Source organism: Bombyx mandarina, chromosome 01 (assembly GCF_030267445.1).
Source record: "Bombyx mandarina strain Sakado chromosome 01, ASM3026744v2".
NCBI classification, from domain to species: domain Eukaryota; kingdom Metazoa; phylum Arthropoda; class Insecta; order Lepidoptera; family Bombycidae; genus Bombyx; species Bombyx mandarina.
In genome coordinates, this window is record NC_143208.1 from 18,974,093 (window position 1) to 18,995,470 (window position 21,378).

At 37.4% G+C, this 21,378-nt stretch overlaps 1 protein-coding gene across 1 annotated transcript in view; it reads left to right on the forward strand.

Moving 5' to 3' along the window:
- The window catches only part of LOC114249201 (proton-coupled amino acid transporter-like protein acs), a 63,037-nt gene extending 47,873 nt beyond the window's left edge, over positions 1–15,164 (forward strand). The window contains exons 4-8 of the mRNA XM_028182667.2: positions 3,873–4,145; positions 8,166–8,526; positions 10,619–10,800; positions 12,027–12,202; positions 12,985–15,164. Of these exons, the coding sequence (XP_028038468.2) occupies positions 3,873–4,145; positions 8,166–8,526; positions 10,619–10,800; positions 12,027–12,202; positions 12,985–13,292 (1,300 nt within the window). The 3' untranslated portion in view covers positions 13,293–15,164. The remainder of the gene's footprint in view (positions 1–3,872; positions 4,146–8,165; positions 8,527–10,618; positions 10,801–12,026; positions 12,203–12,984) is intronic.
- The last annotated feature ends 6,214 nt before the right edge of the window (positions 15,165–21,378 follow it).

The window sequence follows — 21,378 nt, forward strand, 5'->3', positions numbered from 1 at the left end:
TCCCGATTCCGTTCCCGTCACGAGGACTGTGGTGGATTGGCACACGCTGGGCATCAGCCTGGCTGAATCTGATCCACCATCGCTCCCGTTTAACCCGGACTCTACCCCGTCTCCTCAAGATACCGCTGAAGCCATAGACATCTTAACATCACACATCACCTCGACATTAGATAGGTCATCGAAACAAGTTGTAGCGGAGGACTTCCTTCACCGCTTCAAATTGTCCGACGATATTAGGGAACTCCTTAGAGCTAAGAACGCCTCGATACGGGCCTACGACAGGTATCCTACCGCGGATAATCGTACTCGAATGCGTGCCCTACAACGCGACGTAAAGTCTCGCATCGCCGAAGTCCGAGATGCCAGATGGTCTGATTTCTTAGAAGGACTCGCGCCCTCCCAAAGGTCTTACTACCGCTTAGCTCGTACTCTCAAATCGGATACGGTAGTAACTATGCCCCCTCTCGTAGGCCCCTCAGGTCGACTCGCGGCCTTTGATGATGACGAAAAAGCAGAGCTGCTGGCCGATACATTGCAAACCCAGTGCACGCCCAGCACTCAATCCGTGGACCCTGTTCATGTAGAATTAGTAGACAGTGAGGTAGAACGCAGAGCCTCCTTGCCACCCTCGGATGCGTTACCACCCGTCACCCCGATGGAAGTTAAAGACTTGATCAAAGACCTACGTCCTCGCAAGGCTCCCGGTTCCGACGGTATATCTAACCGCGTTATTAAACTTCTACCCGTCCAACTCATCGTGATGTTGGCATCTATTTTCAATGCCGCTATGGCGAACTGTATCTTTCCCGCGGTGTGGAAAGAAGCGGACGTTATCGGCATACATAAACCCGGTAAACCAAAAAATCATCCGACGAGCTACCGCCCGATTAGCCTCCTCATGTCTCTAGGCAAGCTGTATGAGCGTCTGCTCTACAAGCGCCTCAGAGATTTCGTCTCATCCAAGGGCATTCTCATCGATGAACAATTCGGATTCCGTACAAATCACTCATGCGTTCAACAGGTGCACCGCCTCACGGAGCACATTCTTGTGGGGCTTAATCGACCAAAACCGTTATACACGGGAGCTCTCTTCTTCGACGTCGCAAAAGCGTTCGACAAAGTCTGGCACAATGGTTTGATTTTCAAACTATTCAACATGGGCGTGCCGGATAGTCTCGTGCTCATCATACGAGACTTCTTGTCGAACCGCTCTTTTCGATATCGAGTCGAGGGAACCCGCTCCTCCCCACGACCTCTCACAGCTGGAGTCCCGCAAGGCTCTGTCCTCTCACCCCTCCTATTTAGCTTATTCGTCAACGATATTCCCCGGTCGCCGCCGAGCCATTTAGCTTTATTCGCCGACGACACGACTGTTTACTATTCTAGTAGAAATAAGTCCCTAATCGCGAAGAAGCTTCAGAGCGCAGCCCTAGCCCTAGGACAGTGGTTCCGAAAATGGCGCATAGACATCAACCCAGCGAAAAGTACTGCGGTGCTATTTCAGAGGGGAAGCTCCACACGGATTTCCTCCCGGATTAGGAGGAATCTCACACCCCCGATTACTCTCTTTAGACAACCCATACCCTGGGCCAGGAAGGTCAAGTACCTGGGCGTTACCCTGGATGCATCCATGACATTCCGCCCGCATATAAAATCAGTCCGTGACCGTGCCGCGTTTATTCTCGGTAGACTCTACCCCATGATCTGTAAGCGGAGTAAAATGTCCCTTCGGAACAAGGTGACACTTTACAAAACTTGCATAAGGCCCGTCATGACTTACGCAAGTGTGGTGTTCGCTCACGCGGCCCGCACACACATAGACACCCTCCAATCCCTACAATCCCGCTTTTGCAGGTTAGCTGTCGGGGCTCCGTGGTTCGTGAGGAACGTTGACCTACACGACGACCTGGGCCTCGAATCAATTCGGAAATACATGAAGTCAGCGTCGGAACGATACTTCGATAAGGCTATGCGTCATGATAATCGCCTTATCGTTGCCGCCGCTGACTACTCCCCGAATCCTGATCATGCAGGAGCCAGTCACCGTCGACGCCCTAGACACGTCCTTACGGATCCATCAGATCCAATAACCTTTGCATTAGATGCCTTCAGCTCTAATACTACGGGCAGGCTTAGGGACCCCGGTAACCGTACTCGTCGAACTCGACAAAGAGGTCGACGTGCAACCTAACCCATGCATCAGCCCGCTGAGTTTCTCGCCGGATCTTCTCAGCGGGTCGCGATTCCGATCCGGTAGTAGATTCATTCGCGAAACAATTGCTCTTGAGTTGTTAGGTCTCCTTCGGAGGCGCTCGGGCAGTTGTTAGCAAATCCCACCCCTCTTGGCTGAGCCTTTGCTCGCCTACCTGTCCTGGTGAAACTGGAAAGGCCTTCGGGCCACCAGTAATCTTTCAATCATAAAAAAAAAAAAAAAAAGATAGAGGTATAATATTTGAAGTGGAGTGATGTGCTGTGTTTTCCGCAATCCGAGTATTCGTGGAATTTTTTAGCGACGGTAACCGGTGACCGGTGACAGAGTTTATAGGTACATATACCTGTTCAACCTAGTTTGTAAAGAAGTCATCGCGACCTAAAGAAAAAAAAAACAAACCCAAAAAAAAATCATTTGCGTAATCACTGGTGGTAGAGCTGCTTGTGAGACCGCATGAGTATGTACCATCAGGTAGAGATACGCACTGCTATGCTTTTCATGCTTTTCAGTTTCAGGGGTGGAGCAGCCATTGTACTAGAAAGCTTTGATTTAGAACCCATGTCTAGATGGATAGCATTTGTGTTGTTGTTGTCTATGGGCTAAAGTAACCATTTAACACTAGAGGGGCTGTCAGCCAATAAAAAACATATAGCTATAGCCGTATTGCATATGCAGAGGACTCTCGGAGTCATGCGAACGTATTAATAAAATTGTCTCGCAAATTCTACTCGACACGATTTTATGCACAGTGCCTGTCGTATCCTCATTATTTATTGACAGTGCAGACACTGAGCGACAATATTATTGCCCTTCTGCCCGCTTCCGTGTCATAGTTTCCTTTTGCAGCATCCACACATAGCAAGTAGGATGACAAGGACTTTTCCTCATTACTACGGAATTGTATTTTGTCGTATTATTGAATCATCGGAAAAGAAAGGCGAAGGAACCGGAATTACTGGGAGGGCATGCTGTGTCAAGAATGTTGTAGCTTGTAGCACCGGCGGTATTCCAACGCAAAGATGAAATTAAGCGAAAACCTATTTTTTGTACAGCATTCTCATTTCAGATTTGCCGTTGCGAATTGATTGACTAATCATTGTTTTAATCTCAAGCCTAGCGATTTAAAATACGCCTTTCATTTTGTAGTCGGGAATTTAATGTGGGGAGTTAAACGAATCTTCAAAATTTAGCATTATCTTATATCTTTAAACGAGCAATTCTTGTATATAAATATATATGTAATCTGAATCTCGGAAATTTGATGAAATTTGATTTGATTTGATGATGGGAAATGATTTTCATAAAATTTAGTATACAGGGGATTTCGGGGGCGATTAATAATCGATCAGCTACGATTTATATTCAGAAAATGTTGTTTTATTCATGTTTTCAATAATCAACTTTATAGATAACTTTGATTTTTTCTTTAAATAACCAGTTCATATTTTTTATTATTCTGTCGGTAAGATCGAAAAATATTATTCATACTTCATCATTTTATCAATATGTAATTCGTTTTGAAATATGATTTCTAAAAAACCTAGTCATAAAAAGAATATAAATTATCTAGTTAATATAAAAATATATAGATCTTAATTCATAAATATACATTTAAGAAAACTTATTGTTTTTACTTGATTCTGTATCTCTTTGTTAACAGGAATACGGAGACCCTACTTCATCTTCTGAAAGGCAGTTTAGGCACTGGTATTCTGGCAATGCCGCGTGCCTTCTCCCATGCCGGATATGTTGTAGGCGGCATAGGCACTGTGATTATCGGTGTGCTGTGTACTTACTGCATCCACATATTGCTCGATTCTTGCTATGCGCTGTGCAAGAGGCGGAAGGTGCCCTCCTTGACGTACACCGCTGCAGCAGAAGCGGCGCTCTCCGAGGGCCCGGACTGGTGCAAGGCATGCGCTCCTTACGCTGCGTGAGTAATACTAAGACTTTTTTGAATCCTCCATATTTTAGACTCATAACTAAACGATATTCGTTTAAACTGTGATACTGTTAGTCATTGTTTACTGCTCTACTCCAATCATCATCAGAGGCCAAAGCGATATAAACACCGCCACTCACTTTGAGCGACGTGTTTGATGTTCCGACTGTTTACAATCCATAGCTGACATATCATATAAACATCAAAGTTACCTAATATATAAAATATAATATCTATATACGAATACTATATAGTCTCTAAATATAAAAATGAATTGCTGTTCGTTAGTCTCGCTAAAACTCGAAAACGGTTGGACCGATTTGGCTAATTTTGGTCTTGAATTATTTGTGGAAGTCCAGAGAACGTTTAAAAGGTAGATAAATATGAAAATGCTCGGAATTAAGTAAAAATAACAATTTTGTTTGTTTTAAGCTTATTTTATACAAAAGCTTAGGTCTTTTATTTATCGATTGAGGCACTATAAAGTCTGCCGGGTCAGCTAGTATGACGGAGTGGCTGGTTCCATGGCGTTTTTAGAATGAGGAGATCAGCGTCGCTGATGCTATTCACTTCATCATCATCATTATTATTAGTATTATTGCCTTCCATAGTGACAATAATTAAAAAATACGTTACAAAAAAATCCTTTATTGAATTTCAAGTACACAACAATAAGCACAGAGAGCTCCACACTGTTCGGTTGCTAGAATCATGCATTGGACTTATAGCAGTTATCCAACAACATTAACATTGTGGAAACAGCTAACTCTAACCAATCTTAGTTAACTACATAGCAGGGTTGGGCCGATATACAATTTATTACTAGATACTGCGGTGCTTGCCGTGAATGTATTTAAATACTTTTAAATACACGAATGAACCAAACATGTAATGAATGTACGTATCAGCATTTTCAATGTGTACGACAACAAATCAATAAGAGTCCCAGACGCCATCTCGCGGGAACATTCTCATAACAAGCCAACCCTCAGGATGAATAGAATGCATTCCATTATAGAGGGCATAATATACTCGTAGTCGGAACATGAAAACACACTTAAATCATACAACACTGGTTTGTACTATGACAAAATATTGTGTGTTTTAATTTAGATTAATATAACTATTATCGAACATAAATAAATAAATGTACATTTACACATCATCAATAATGAATCACATTAGACACATCAATAATTATTATGAACATAATTTGTGATTTAAATATTTTACTGCTTTAGTTTTTTGTGGTTTTTCCCAATGTATACCAGAAACAGATTCGAATTGTGGTTTTCATTGGTTGCAAAGGGAACCCAAATTATTTTAATATTCTAATGGCCTTATTTGAAACAGTTCATCTCCGTAGAGTCCTTGGGTAAAAATCAAAACTTTAGTGTTGGGAGTGACCACGGAGGGCGTTGTTAAGGAAAACCTATCAATTTTCCACGATTTTCCAAAACGGAGACAATTTTTCTCGATTAAGATTTCCCGACCATAACAAAGATTAGTATCTTTTTGTTTCTAATGACATTTTAATCAATTCATGCAATATTCTTTTAATATAAGTAACATTGAAATGATTTTTCTGAATCGCGATATTGAGATTTACCTATTGCATTAGTATATATAGGACCGCCAAGGTATATCTTTCAGAGGAGTCCGTTTCTACTCATGAAAGTATTTGCCGTTAGGCTCTACTGGGAGGCCCCGGAGACCGGTTGCGGTTGAGGGGACGGGGGCGGCCGAGATTTCCACGCAGTTCCGTGTTCCCTGGGGTGCGCTGTTGACTCACCCACTTTACGCGGCAGTCGTGAGGCGCGGGGTATTCCCGACAGCGCTTAGAATGAACGACGCTCCCTAGAGTAGGGGGGAGGCTATCTCCTCCGACATATGCTTGAGTAGGAGATTTGACTCCTTTTTGTGTTTTTTTTATTGCTTAGTTGGGTGGACGATCTCACAGCCCACCTGGTGTTAAATGGTTACTGGAGCCCATAGACAGTTCTAAGGCCTCAAGTATAGTTACAACGGCTGCCCCGCCCTTCAAACCAAAACGCATTACTGCTTCAGGGCAGAAACAGGCGAGGTGGTGGGTAACCTACCCGTGCGGACTCACAAGAGGTCCTACCACTAGTAATTACGCAAATTATAATTTTGCGGGTTTTGATTTTTATTACACGGTGTTATTCCTTCACCGTCGAAATCAATCGTGAGCATTTGTTGAGTACGTATTTCATTCGAAAAATTGGTTCCCGCCTGCGGAATTCGAGCACCGGTGCCGCTAGATACGAATGCACCGGACATCTTATCCTTTAGGCCACGACGATAAAAAGAACTTTTCCAGTTACGAACTCATTTATAAGTGAACTTAAACCTTAAAGTGCCAATGACCATGTTCCAAATCTATTACTGAGTGAAAACCAGTAAAACATAAAGAGTTATTAGATTACCATTCGATATTACGATTGTCCATTGCTACATAGTTTGTTTAGTAAAAAAATTGGTTGTCTGTAAAGTCGGTTTACGGACGATAGTTTTAGGTGATAACGTCATAAAGAAATATTGAAAATTAATAAAAAATCGCATACTTTTATGAATTGAATTCAATTATCATTATTTTGTATAATAATAATTTAAAAAAAAAACAAAAAAATACGCTTTTATAGAAAATCCAACTAAAAAATAGAAAATGCTTATCAGGATATTGTCAAAATAACCCTTCTACTCATAATATCTGTTCATAAAATATAACTATTCAATTTTTTCAATTATTTTTTATTCAATTTTTGTGTAAAATATTGACATGTCATCAGTCCTTAATAAGTATACCAAATTGCAAGTTAATCGGACTTTTTGAAGCGGGTCAAAATCATGTCCAACGGTTCCGTTACATACTAACATACATACGTTTGAAGCTAATAAAAACGTATTAAAAAGGAGTTAATTAAAAATTACAATCTTTTCGATAAATTAGCACTTGGGCCGATCGTGCCTCTCTATCGCTTGTTCCGCGCTCTCGCTTGCACGCTCAGGCTCAGACGGAACGTGACACTTTTTCGTGCGTGTAGTCGGTGTTGATCGATTTATCAGACGCTATCATGTCGAAAAATCGTATTGTATTATATTGTAAATGAATTGTTCATTCATTGAATCGGAGCATTACAATTTTAAAAATATGGGTCTGACAAAAATCTACAACAAAAGATTTAAAGTAAACAAAACGACCAATGTCACAGCACGTTTTTATTATCAAGAGAGTATTTAAAATATAAATCTTTGGAGTGTAGTCACGTTTGATGGAACCTACCAGGATGTTTACAGAATCACCTTTACAAAGTCTGTGTTTAAGAATTCGTACCGGTTCGAAGACATTTTCTGAGCACGTGTTTTCGAATATTTTTATAGCGAAATGTATGGACGAGTCGACTATCTTAAGTCGTTGTCGAAGCCCGTAGAAATTAACTACGGATGTGCTGCCACCAAATTTTCAGACATGAGTTCTAAGTCTCAATTTTATAATCGCCGTAAACATGTCATTACTGATCCTCCCAATCTACTAACGGTGCTTTTAGATACCTCAAGCACAGGTTATTATCTTAAATTAACCCATAGACACAGCCCACTGAGTTCTCGCTAGATCTTCTCAGTGGGTCGCGTTTCGGATCCGGTGGTAGATTCTGCGAAGCGGGCCAATGTTAGCAATACCTCCGGTTTGAGCCCCCAAGGCTCATCTACACGTTAGATAAAGCTGATATAGCCTCTCAAGATTATCAGCATAGGTAGGGAAAAAAAGTAAAGTACACTTATTGACTCTTATGTAATACGAGCATCTTAACTTCTAACTCTAATAACCACCACAATCGCGCAAAATGGCGACCGTGTCGTAAACTACTCAACACCATGCACTATCACAGTAATACTGTATATGACTGATGGCTGCGGTATTTATTAGGACCACACAAAAATTTACAAATTCTATAAACTTAACTCAACTAATTCGTATTTCTTCAACAGGCTCATCGTGAACGTATTTCTGCTGATCTACCAGATAGGCACGTGTTGCGTCTACGTTGTTTTCGTTTCTGAGAACATCCATTTCGTCTTGGTGAAGCGGTTCAACGTGGAAATCACCGTCTTCCAAGTGATGTTGTGTATCCTGCTACCCTTGATATTGATCAATTGGGTACGAGACCTGAAATATCTCGCTCCGTTCTCTGCTGTAGCCAATGTGGTGACTATTGTTGGATTCGGTATCATCTTGTACTACATATTCAGAGAGACACCGACTTTAGAAGGTAAAGAACCTGTTGGTCGGCTCGCTGACTTCCCCCTGTTCTTCGGCACCGTTCTATTCGCTCTGGAAGCCATTGGAGTGGTGAGTTTATTTATTTTTGTATTTTTTTTTATTGGTTACTTTTCGCAGCTTGACAGTGCTTTCACTATTGAAACTAATAATAATAAGATAGCTGTATTTGATTTCACAATAATTATATAGAGCTTAATTTTTTTTTATTGCTTATGTGGGTGGACGAGCTCACAGCCCAACTGGTGTTAAGTGGTTACTGGAGCCCATAGACACCTATAACGTAAATGCGCCACCCACCTTGAGATATAAGTTCTAAGATCTCAGTATAGTTACAACGGCTGCCCCACCCTTCAAACCGAAACGCATTACTGCTTCACGGCAGAAATAGGCAGGGCGGTGGTACCTACCCGCGCGGACTCACAAGAGGTCCTACAAACCAGTAATTACGCAAATTATAATTTTGCGGGTTTCACTTTTATTACACGATGTTATTCCTTCACCGTGGAAGTCAATCGTGAACATTTGTTGAGTACGTAATTCATTAGAAAAATTGGTACCCCGCCTCGGATTCGAACACCGTTGCATCGCTCAACACGAATGCACCGGACGTCTTATCCCTTAGGCCACGACGACGAATTAATTTAGTATTTAATAATTATATTACTAAGTAACCATAATAAGTCGACTACTCATACAATTTAATCTCCTTCTAATGTAGACCCCTTAAGGTAAAACCTCCTCTAAAAAATTCCATTTTTTCTTATCTTTAGCAGTGGTCATCCAGTCTCTTCCTGTTTTGGATACAATGTTTTTCCCACGCCCTGCGATCCTTTCCATTTTGTGGTGTTCATTATCCATGGATAGTCATCGTATCTCCCAACTGGCCAGCCCATCTCCATTTGAGACTTTGACAAAAGTGTAGAGCATCCTTTACCTTGGTTATTTTTCGAATTTTTATGTTTCTATTGAAACTGCAAACACTATTTACCTGGGAGTTTCAGAAAAGCTTAAAACAGTGGAAAATCTCGATCTCAAACAAAAAACATCTATTGTGAACCACCCCACATTTCTACACAACGTCGATCTAAATCAATTATTCATGAAAAACAAAGCTTGATAACTAATTATATTAATAAAAAAACGATGTTTCCCGCAATTTATTATTACAATATACACATGTAACATGTATCTAAATATATCAATGAAACTGTATTGATTGAAAGTATTAATAAAAGTTTTTTTACGACAAGAAATCCGATATTACAGTACGAAAACTGTTTACACTATCGCTTAAATGTATTCATATTTTTAAATTAGTAAATTCCTTTGATCCGATAACGGGAACAATGTAAAATAAATTGGAGACTGACTAGTACATTGTTCTATACTGATAAAAACGGAACAATGTATGACTATTAAAACTACACTATCTGAATTTCTTGAAAATCTACAATAAAACTCGGAATCAATCACACATGCAGAACGACAGTAGCTTATAAGCTTATATTGTACAAAACCTTGACTTATTTATCAAGATTATATTACCAACTACAAAAATTTTGTATAAACCTTTTATTAGATTCGTTTCTAATTATTTATTTATTTATTTATTTAATAAGTTGCACCAACAAATATTTATTAACAAAAGTATTCAGTGCTAAACAAAACTAGCAAGTAAGTACTTGCGACGTTTGATAATCAGAACCTCATCATCCAGATCGGATCATCCAGATCCACTCTCGGTGCGTTTAGACTTTCCAAGCACCGGTCACAGCTCTCGTTGAACTCGTCAAGTTGGACACAACCCACTGAGTTTCTCGCCGGATCTTCTCAGACGGTCACGATTCTGATCCGGTGGTATATTCGGCGAAAATCTGCTCTTACTACGTTTTTAGTGTTAGCAAATTCTTTCTGGTCGAGCCCCGTGTACTCACCTAGCTAGCTATACGCGCGGAGTTGGAATAGCCTCAATTACTACCAATGATTAGATAGGGGAGAAAAAGCTAAAACCATTCTTCTATAGACCAATATATTTAAAGTAGCGCTAGGTATTTTTAATCTTTTTTTTGTATATCTGATGTGGATTTTCGAATGCTAAAAAATTTGTTAAATAGTGAATTTATTAAACAAATATGTATCTATGTAACTTTTTATTTAACAGATTCTACCGTTGGAGAACGAAATGAAAACGCCGAAGTCATTCGTCGGCAAGTTCGGAGTCTTGAATCGAGCCATGATTAGTATCATCATACTGTACGTCGGTATGGGATTGTTTGGATATTTGCGTTACGGGGAGGAGTCCATGGGCAGCATCACATTGAACCTACCATCTGAAACAGAAACGTACGCTTTTTTTTGTCATTTATTATTAAGTATTACATGTAAGAGCTACAACGAATTTTATTACATTAAAGAAGTCAATGTCGAACTGGTTTCAAAACTCCAAAAAGTAAAGATGTTTTCTGTTTCTTAAAACATGTTCTACTTTAAACTAGTTTCAACTCAGACTAACTGCTTCAAACTAGATTTTTTTTCCCAAGACACACAAATGCTCGCTTATAAAATCAGGTTACGAACTTAAATTATTTTCCTCAACCAACTTCCAAATGTGTGATTTGGAAAAAAAAACCTATTCTTTAACTTGAGGGACAAGACAAACTCACGACTTAGTCGACTTTTAAAATGTAACAAAAGTTGTCACAATCCAAATATTGGCACCATCACTCCTATATAAAAAGTCTTAGTTACATTTGAATGGATAATGTATCGTTATTGTAATAATAAAAAAAAATACGTATAGTAAAACAACAATTCTCACATTTCTCGATAATTTCACAGAAAGCTGAAGCTACGGAATATTAATTCCCTGATATATCCTAAAAGATAATTTTAAATAGTAATCATCTGTCTGCACCATTCAAATTGTTGTCTGGAAATTATAGCTAGATTTTTTGCGCTATTTGGGTGTCTCTCGATGTTCAGCATAGATGCTTTTAGGTACTTCAAGCACCAGCCATCGTCCTCGTCGAACCCGTCGCTTATAACGAAGGCCTCGACGAGTAAATTAACCCATAGACACAACCCACTGAGTTTCTCGCCGGATTTTCTCAGTGGGTCGCGTTTCCGATCCTGTGGTAGATTCTGCGAAGCACTGCTCTTGCTAGGGCCAGTGTTAGCAACACTCCCAGTTTCAGTTCCGTGAGCTCACCTACTTGGCCGGTTACGCTGAAATAGACTCAAGGCTTGAAATAGGCTCAATAGCTTAGGCAGGGAAAAAAAACCTGCTTACAAACGCTGAATTAATGAGATTGACGAGAAATTGTTTTATCATATCATTATCGTCTAACAGGGCTAGTGATGTTTATTATATATTTGTTATGAAAAAAATTGTAGTCTAAATTAAAATAGAATCATTCCTTGGTGCTATTATACTCGCCCTTCGTGCTCAAAGTCGCAGATTCGAGACAGATTTTCTATTATTTTTTACTTTGTCTTTTAGAAATCACCGTCAATGTATTTGTCAATGCGTGAAACGTTAAGAAAAAACTACATCTGCTTATTGTTTGCAGTCTTGCAAGTGTCGTACAGTGTCTCCTCGCATTCGCAATCTTCATAACTCACGGACTGGCTTGCTACGTCGCCATTGACATCCTCTGGAACGAATACATCGGTGTGCGACTACTGAACAGCAAGTTCCGTGTCGTATGGGAATATATTGTCAGGACTATCATCGTACTTATCACTTGTAAGTATTCTGACCACAAGCATGAGTATAGGAAAATAATTGATTTAAATATTCCACGTAATGTCGTACTTGACCCTGCGAATAAGTTATTCGTAGACCTAACCCTACCCTGTTTAGAAACAATATTTTGTGAAACGTCTTAAGCATTGAGCTATTGGTGTTGGTATTGTCCTGCCTTTATATGGTTCATTTAATTCAATGGCACACAGTTGAAACAGTTACATTTTCCTTTAGAATAAATTCGCTTTAGAAATCGCTTAATACCTATACAATGGTACAAGACTTTCATTAAACTTTATTGCGTCACGCTTCCGCGAACTACACAATCTTGATTTGAATTATTACCTGGAATTCGTTTTAGTAGTGTTTGTATTGAATATGTATTTTGGTTACATACAAACAAAATTCTTAATGTAGCAGCCGATGTTACGTTGTCAGTCATACAAATCAGATGAAACATAAAAATGGTGTATTCTCGTTAATAAAGAAACAGAAACGATTATTTGATGTCGAAAATTATTATATTTTATTTTATTGGTTAGATGGGTGAACGAGCACACCCATAAATGGTTACTGGAGCCCATAGAAATCTACAACGTAAATGCGCCATTCATTTTGAGATATAGGTTCTAAGGTCTCAAGTTACAACGGCTACCCCGCCCTTCAAACCGAAACGCATTACTGCTTCACGGCAGAAATAGGCAAGTTGGTGGTACCTACCCGCACGGACTCACGAGAGGTCCTACCACCAGTAGTAATTCGATAATTCTTATTGATTACAGTCGGCTTAGCTGCGGCGGTTCCGGAATTGGATCTGTTCATTTCCCTGTTCGGTGCTCTGTGTCTGTCTGCTCTCGGGCTAGCATTCCCTGCCTTCATACAAAGCTGCACGTATTGGTACTATGTTTCACGCTCTGAACGCATTCGTATGATCATCAAGAACATCATCGTGGTGTTGTTCGGGGTTTTGGGTCTAATCGTCGGCACATGGACGTCACTGCAGAGCATCATCCAGAAGTTCTCAGGAACACACAATCCAATTGTCAACGGCACGCACTTTACAATGTTAAATGAAACAACGCTTCCTTGATCGACATCGGGAATTTAGTGAGTAATCATCAGTGATAACTCATACAGGATCACATATAAAAACTCAATTTATGTGTGATCATTATGTGTGCCATTTGGAGCGGTTCGGACCACACTGACATACCGTTACACGCAATATCCATAGATTTAGCAATGTTATATTAGAAAACAATCCTCGAATAAGTTTTAAAGTATTGTTACGTTTCTTCCAAGATATATGATAATTCATAGACATAAATTAATTGTTGTCGACGACAAATTTGTATGAGTTGTAACGTCAGGTGACTAGAATGGGCTTCAGAAATAGATGTAGTACAAAAGCTAACTGTAGAATTGACAAAACTTTAATAGTGTAGAAAGTTACGCCCCATTATAATTAGACGCATTTTATGAGGGTTCTTAGATGAAAAGCACTCATCAGATTAATGAATAACATTTATTTACTTATTTATAAATAAGAACAAAGTCTGCGAAACTTGGTTATTGCAGATTAAATACAAGTAACATAACTAATTATATTTTAGTGTTATTGAATATCCTAGAAATAGTGAGAGTGATGTCGAGTAGAGCGAGGCATTTCCGTAATTTTAAGATAACTGCTAAGTACAATGTGTAATAATAACATAAAGTTTTTTTAAGAACTCATATCATATTATGATGAAAAAAAGAACACGAGATTAAATCATCATTTTCGTTAAAACAACTTAGTCTTCGACTATTGTAAATGCGATATTCGCTGGTTCTTCGTTTCATAATATTATAATAATTTGTTAGTATTACCTAATATGTATATTATTGTATTAACTATTTTAGATTAGTTTAAATCTTTAGATTTTAAGATTCGTATTGCAATCATTACCGACAAGGAACTAGGAGCATTAGCTTTGTTCTTTCAGTATTACGAGTACAAAAAAGGTTACAAATAAACGTTTTGTCAATATTTTTTTTATTTCAATCAAGTAAATACTTAAACTATAAAATAAACTCAAAAGCAAAACGTATGCGTATTTATATTTAAATTATTTATCGTTCTTAATCGTCACCGGAATACAAACTCTAATTTCTTTTGAATTGACATAATATTTGGGTTTAATAGGTTTTTTTTTACTTTTGTATAATTTTGTGTTTTGATGTATTCATTTGTATTTATATAAAAAAAATACAATAATATCGTCGTTGTCAACCAAAATCTGCTGTAAAATAATAGATATTTTGTCCAGTAAAAATACTACATTTTAATTTCCCACACTTTTTAATTGTTGTAGAGCCGCTATTTCATCTCCGTTAAAATCTTAATTAAGAAAGAATGAAACACGCTGCCATTTTCCGGGGTAAAGAGTAGTTTGTAATAAACAGTTGTGTAACAAACATTTAAACACGCTAAATTCATAATGTATATGTCCGCTTAGATAAACACAAACATAATATTTATTGAAACAAAAAGATATGAAATTAGATCCTATAATTTAAGAAGATGTTTACTTTATTCCGAACAATATTTGTATTTTTTTATATTGTGAATCTTCTTATTTATGTAAAAAATTGAAAACAAAGATGAGATTCACAATTGTGTTTTTTAATAATCGATACGGAACGTGCTGTTTTGCACCAATGAGTTTTGCTTTAAAATAAATAAATTGCTTTGTTTTGCAGCTGAGCTACGTGTGTACATGTAAAATCTAATTTATATTTCATACAATGAATAGCAATACGGAATCATAAACTATAGTATCGTTGTAACTGTGATGTTGGTATAATATTTATTAGTTTTGTTATTTGGTTGGCTGTTAAGCTACTCGTAGAGAAGTCAGTGATATTGTGCTCAGAGCAATCTAGGGTGGAAACCCTTTAAATATATTATATATTGTGAAAATTGGTTGTTTCAGTTGTTTTTATGTATTCCTGCTCCTCCGGTTCACTTTGTTAAATACAGTGTCGTTATGAATATTCTTAATTACATTAAAAAATATGTTAGGTAAGTACAAGTTCCGGGTGATGGAAGGCCGGCTATCCTCGACCCACGCTGGTCCTGACCTAGCGGGGTATTTCGTAGGATAACCCATTCTAACCGGCGCCATCTAGGCGGGCTTCGGACAGCCTGCCGACCGAGAGGGCTGGTGGTCGTGCCGTCGACGCCCGCTGGCCTCGTGTCCCGAGGGGGAGGGTGATAGGAGAGATGTGCTCCGCACTAAGCTCTTCACTCTCCCCCCTTTGCCTTTTCATGAGTTGTCTCACGCGAGGCTCGGACGTGGGTTGTTGAGCGACAGGAAATTTTAGTCGGTTCGACTCCGACATAACCCCTCCCCCCCACCATACCCAGAGGAGGGTGAGAGGACGGCGATTTCCTCCTGCCCAAAAAAAAAAGTTAAGTACAAGTAAAGAAATATCTACTACAGTTTGAAACACTAGTAAAAATCCTAGTCCGCCTATTCATTTTATCAGAATTAGACAGAAAAATGATGATTAAAGACGTATAATCATCATTTCTCAATCAGCTTTATGACGACAAAGCAATTTAAATTGGTATATTAATTATTTTACTCTTGAAATCAAAACACATGATCACTTGCAGGTACAATAAACCAATATGTAAATAATAATGTACTGGTCCAACATTGAAAATTAACTAATGATTGCATGGGCATCACAAAGGGATAGAAGCGTTTCAAATAAATTGTTAAAATTTTTATTTATTGGTTAGATGGGTGGACGAGCTCACAGCCCACCTGATGTTAAGTGGTTACTGGAGCCCATAGACATCTACAACGTAAATGCGCCACCTACCTTGAGATATAAGTTCTAAGGTCTCAATATAGTTACAACGGCTGCCCCTCCCTTCCGAAACGCATTACCGCTTCACGGCAGAAATAGGCAAGGCGGTGGTACCTACCCGTCCGGACTCACAAGAGGTCCTACCACCAGTAACTATAACAGTAAGTAAATCACCACCAGTAAGTAAATCATTTGAAAGCTTCAAATTAGCGCTCTTATCAAGTCCGAATACAATGTTTAACTGCTCAAGGTCACCATGAACAATGAGGAATTGGATGAAGGATAAATGGTTACCGGAGCCTATTGGAGACATCAACAACGAAAATGCCGCAATTCACCTTGAGACATGAATTATATGTATGTCGCAGTTTTACAATACAATGGCTGTCCCACACTAAAAAGCAAAACGTATTACGGGTTCACGACAAAAATAGGCCGGGCGATGGTACCTACCTACCCATGGGGGCTCACAAGACGCCTTACCACCGGTAATTACGCAAATTACTAAAATTGCGGATCTGTTTTTTACTACACGATGTTATTCCTTCACTGTGGAAGTCATTCGTGGACATTTTTTAAGTACGTATTTCAATTAAAAAATGAGTCGCATCGCTTGATACGAATGGACCGGGCGTCTCAACTTGGAGGTCACGACTTCTTCCTTACAGCAAATACTTTTGTTGACAGTCAACATGTACACTATTAAAAAACAACTATAGAAAACTCAAAAATCATGTTGCACGATTCTCTAAATCTGTTCTAAATAATATAAATATGAAAAAATTGTCACTAATGACGTAATCGGTAAGTAGTAATTAGCATCTAAAGCATTGAAGGTTGAAGCTATCGTGCTGAGACACTTGGCAATGAAGTCCAGTGCTAAAAAACTGCGTTGTTTACTTTACGCATATTGCCCACGGTTTTGTTATTATTCTTTTTTCCTAAGTCGTATCTTGACAAACAAAGCGAAGGGAACTCACAAGTTGTCAACTTTTAGGTAAAACAGTTTAATAATTATTACAATACTTCGACGTAGATACGGAGCATTAAGCTTGCTAAAGACGACTTAGTAACTTTATAAGTTGATTTTGGCCTATATATTTTTACCTATTCGCTGTTAGGCTAGGACGCTATTCCGATACGCCCGGACGGGTAAATGAGTTTACTAGCTCAACCTGAGAGAATTTGCTAAAACTAATCCTAACAAGAGCAATACTTCGCTGAATCTACCTATTTTTCTACGCTATTTTTTCTTATTGCCCTTGTAGGCAGACAAGCATACGGCCCACCTGATGGTGAGTGGTTACTGTCGCCCATGGACTTCAGCAATGCCAGGGGCAGAGCCAAACCGCTGCCTACCGCAAACCTATTACCTAAGACCTATTGAAAAGATCCGGCGAGAAACTCAGTAGCCTGTGTCTTTAGGACCGTAACATAACTTAGTCGTGACCATTGCATCAAACTCCGAATACTAAGAAATTTTAACAAAAGTACCGACTCTTGGAGATAAACAAAACTTCCGGGACGTGGTAGCCAGAAACCGGCTCCAACCTTTCCTTTAAGAAGAGGCCATTAGTATTATTTCGTCGCTGAATTAACGCCGTGCTTTTGTGATCAAGACTGGACCAAAATGAAACCATAATACGCCATTTACAAAATTTTATTGAATAAAACAATACATATAATTTAAATACAAACATTAAAATCTGTCATTCACACAACATCAGTATGCATGCAGTAAAATCTATACGAAATCATATTAAGTACATTTGACTCAATATAAAACGCAATGTGTTATTACATAAAGTTCAAAATTCATTTGGATTAAAATAACGGTTTTTTGAAAGTAAACGACTTATTAGTAGTGCATGTGGGTGTTTAGTGATAAAATAAAAATCACGCGCTGCATTTTCTCGTGTATTCTTTTTATTTAATTAATTGCATTAGTGTTAAAATAAACACAAACAAAAATTGAAATTATTAACTCGACGTACAGGCGATGAGATCGCTGAAAACTTTTTAACCCACTACATATTAACATAAAAAAACGTCTAATATTATTTCTAAAACACTATTAACATTTAAAAAAAGCTGTTAAATTAACTGCTACAGCGGAAATTAAAAACGGAATGTAATTAAAAATCATCAGTATTTGGCAACTCACCCGAGCCCCAAATGGGATGCCAAGTTATATTCATGATAGATTCTAATTTATTGAACATTTGTTGCCAGTGCTTAAATTTAAAAACAAAGTAGCGATGACATTTTTAAAATTTTGGTCCCATTTAAGACATTGCAAGTGCTGGTAAACTTTTCAATAATTTCATTAAATCCATTAAGACACGAGAAAAAAGTTATTATACAGTACATACTAACTTTTCGTTGAAATTTTCTTTCCAAATCATACTTCATACTTCCTAAAACTTAAGAATAGTTTACGAAATTAATTTTAAAACTATAATAGTATGCTGAGAAAGTCATACCTCGTCAGAATATAAGTATTAAAAACAAATTTAAAAGAAATTAAATAAATTTTATTTCAGGGCATGCTATTAAAAATTTAAAACAAATTCAATTCAATCAATTTCAATAGGTTTACAATTTACGTAAAAATGCTTTAATGTGATCCAATGCCAAATTCGGAACTAAAAGTATTCATTATTAGGCCCAAAACAAATATGGCGTATTTCATTAAAAGAAAAGTGATGCTTAAGACAATGTTACATTCTACACCATATCATTAGTTAAAAATAATTATAAAATAACGTGAACACAAGACATTAAGTAACCGCTCGTAAAAACTTTTTATACCCACAAATTCTCTTTAAATAAATAATCCACAATTCAATAACCGGGAGAAACCGTTAACATTTTTGTAAGACAGCGCGAGGTAGCGTTCCTGTTTTTATATTCATATTATTAAAATGTTTTTTTTTTTACTTTTTTATATAATTGACATACTTTTTAGTAGACTTTTGTGTTGATATATACTCGATACTAAATTTAAGTTCCCCGCACACATTATGCTTACGTGAGGATTGGTGAAATATTAATAAAGTTAAAATTGATTTAAACATTACACAACCAATTTATTTGCTTAAAACATAATTTAATTGAACACACGATTGTTAGTATTATTGTTAATATACTAACTACTACTTTATACTACTACTACGTTAATATAATGGCGGAAGGTGGGGCCAGTCAGAGTTGAACCGACATAGAACCTACCCTCAACAACCCGCGTGCGACCCTCGGATGGGACAGAACTTACCCGCGACACCATGTTCGTATATATATTTTTCCATTTTATTTCAGTTTTTGCAGGTTGCAGTTTTATTTTATTTTTCTCGACCGGGTATCCGTATACGGATTCCCCAATGTTAAAAAAAAGGTTGCAGTTTGACCAAAATAGAAAACTGTTCGAAAATATTCAACCATCATGCTCATAAATAATAATAGTAGATTAGTTTTTTTTGCATGTAGATCCATTTAGTAATTAGATTTTGAGTCTAAAACGATTTCCTTCATTATCAAAGTAAACAACAACGACATATTTCATCAATATGTTCATTAATTGTCGAAGCTGAAAAACAAATTTACTACTAAAACTTAAATTTAAAATTTCTATTGTCCATATTTTACATTTTAATAGAGAATAAAATTTATCGAGATTTTTCATCTTTGGAGTCACGAGTATAAGTAGGAATGGTAAATTACCATCGCATATTTGACGTAAGGTCGCATTGCGGCCGCATCATATACACACATAAATATATATTATGTATAGTATATATAGTAGTAGTAAGTATATATAAGTAGTATAATTAATTGAAATACGTGAAGTGATGCTAAGTTAAAATCATAAACTACGTGTAAAAGAAACGCTCGCGAATTTAAAATGGTATTGTAGCGATTACTATCATAATACAAACGTAATCCGGCCAACAACTTCGGGTTGCTTTGAACATACAAATAATGTTAATCCCTTAGTGTACTGCTAAAAAAACTTTGGGTCGATAACCTCACACAGTTAACAGGAGGACGCCTCAAAACGCTGTTAAAATACTTAGGCTAGAACTAAAAACTTAAAATATCTTATTAATCAATTGACCGCGTGCTTTCTAACCGGGTTTATAACTTATTTCTACGTAACTACAAGTCACATGCGACTACGTGAAACCGTAACAAATAAACAAACAAGGATTTTCTTATACCCTATACGTTTATCGATTTGTTGTACTACATCACGCCTGTTTGGTATTTAAGCAGAGCTCTTCACTATTCTGCTGCCAATGAGGTCGACGTCTGAATTATAGCTGTATAACGGCTACCCCACCCTCCAAACCGGAATATAGCTGTTACACGTTCAAGTTAAGCATTGATGCACATTAAGCAAAGTTAAGCACGTGCAGATTAACGGTATCTGCGCGTACGGACTCGAACTATCCGTCTCACCACCACTAAGAATATTATCAATTTTAAATTTATTAAAATTAATGCGTCAACTTTGTACATACGTGCATTTATTAAAATATTAAGACATCATAATAATTAGTAACTGCGTTATTAATGTAAATTATTGTAGTATTTAAAAAAAATTGTTAGTACAAAATTCATGATTAAAACATTTAAGAAATGAGGTAGTTTTCTTATTGTTAACGATAAACGATAAAAAAGTTTAAAACTTCAAAACTTTACTAAAATTGTCCGAATTATAAAATAGACACGTTGAATGTCAAGCAAACTTTTTAATACATATTATATTCTAACAAATTAAATTCAGATATATAATAATTAACTATTCCTGTGAAACGAGAATGCATATTTTCACGATACGACTTCGTTCCGGGCCAGCCGAAAATCTATTTATATAACATGGTTTGCGTAATTCCAAAGATAATTCGGTACAAAACTATGTTACGATTTTGTCCTTTTACCATATAATATAAGTTGTTTGACTTCGACTTTCTCCGGATTTAATTATTTTTTTTATATGTCAATTTGTTGCTGAACTGGAGATGTCGGTATTTAATGCGTTGTCCTAAAGTCAGTGGTTCCACTCCGTAGAGCATTTGCAGAAATTCCCTACCCTTACATGACGATTAACGCTTATGATCCGTATCGATGATATTTTACTTTCTAACAATTTCGATTAACTTTTCCAGTTTCACAATTCTCTATGGAATCGTCATACAAAAGACACATTAAAAAAATTTAAAATCACATTAATAAAATTAAACTACAAGCTATGCTACTCGACACTTACATGATAAAATATTTAGCTATTAGCCCAAATGGTTAGCTATTTGGGC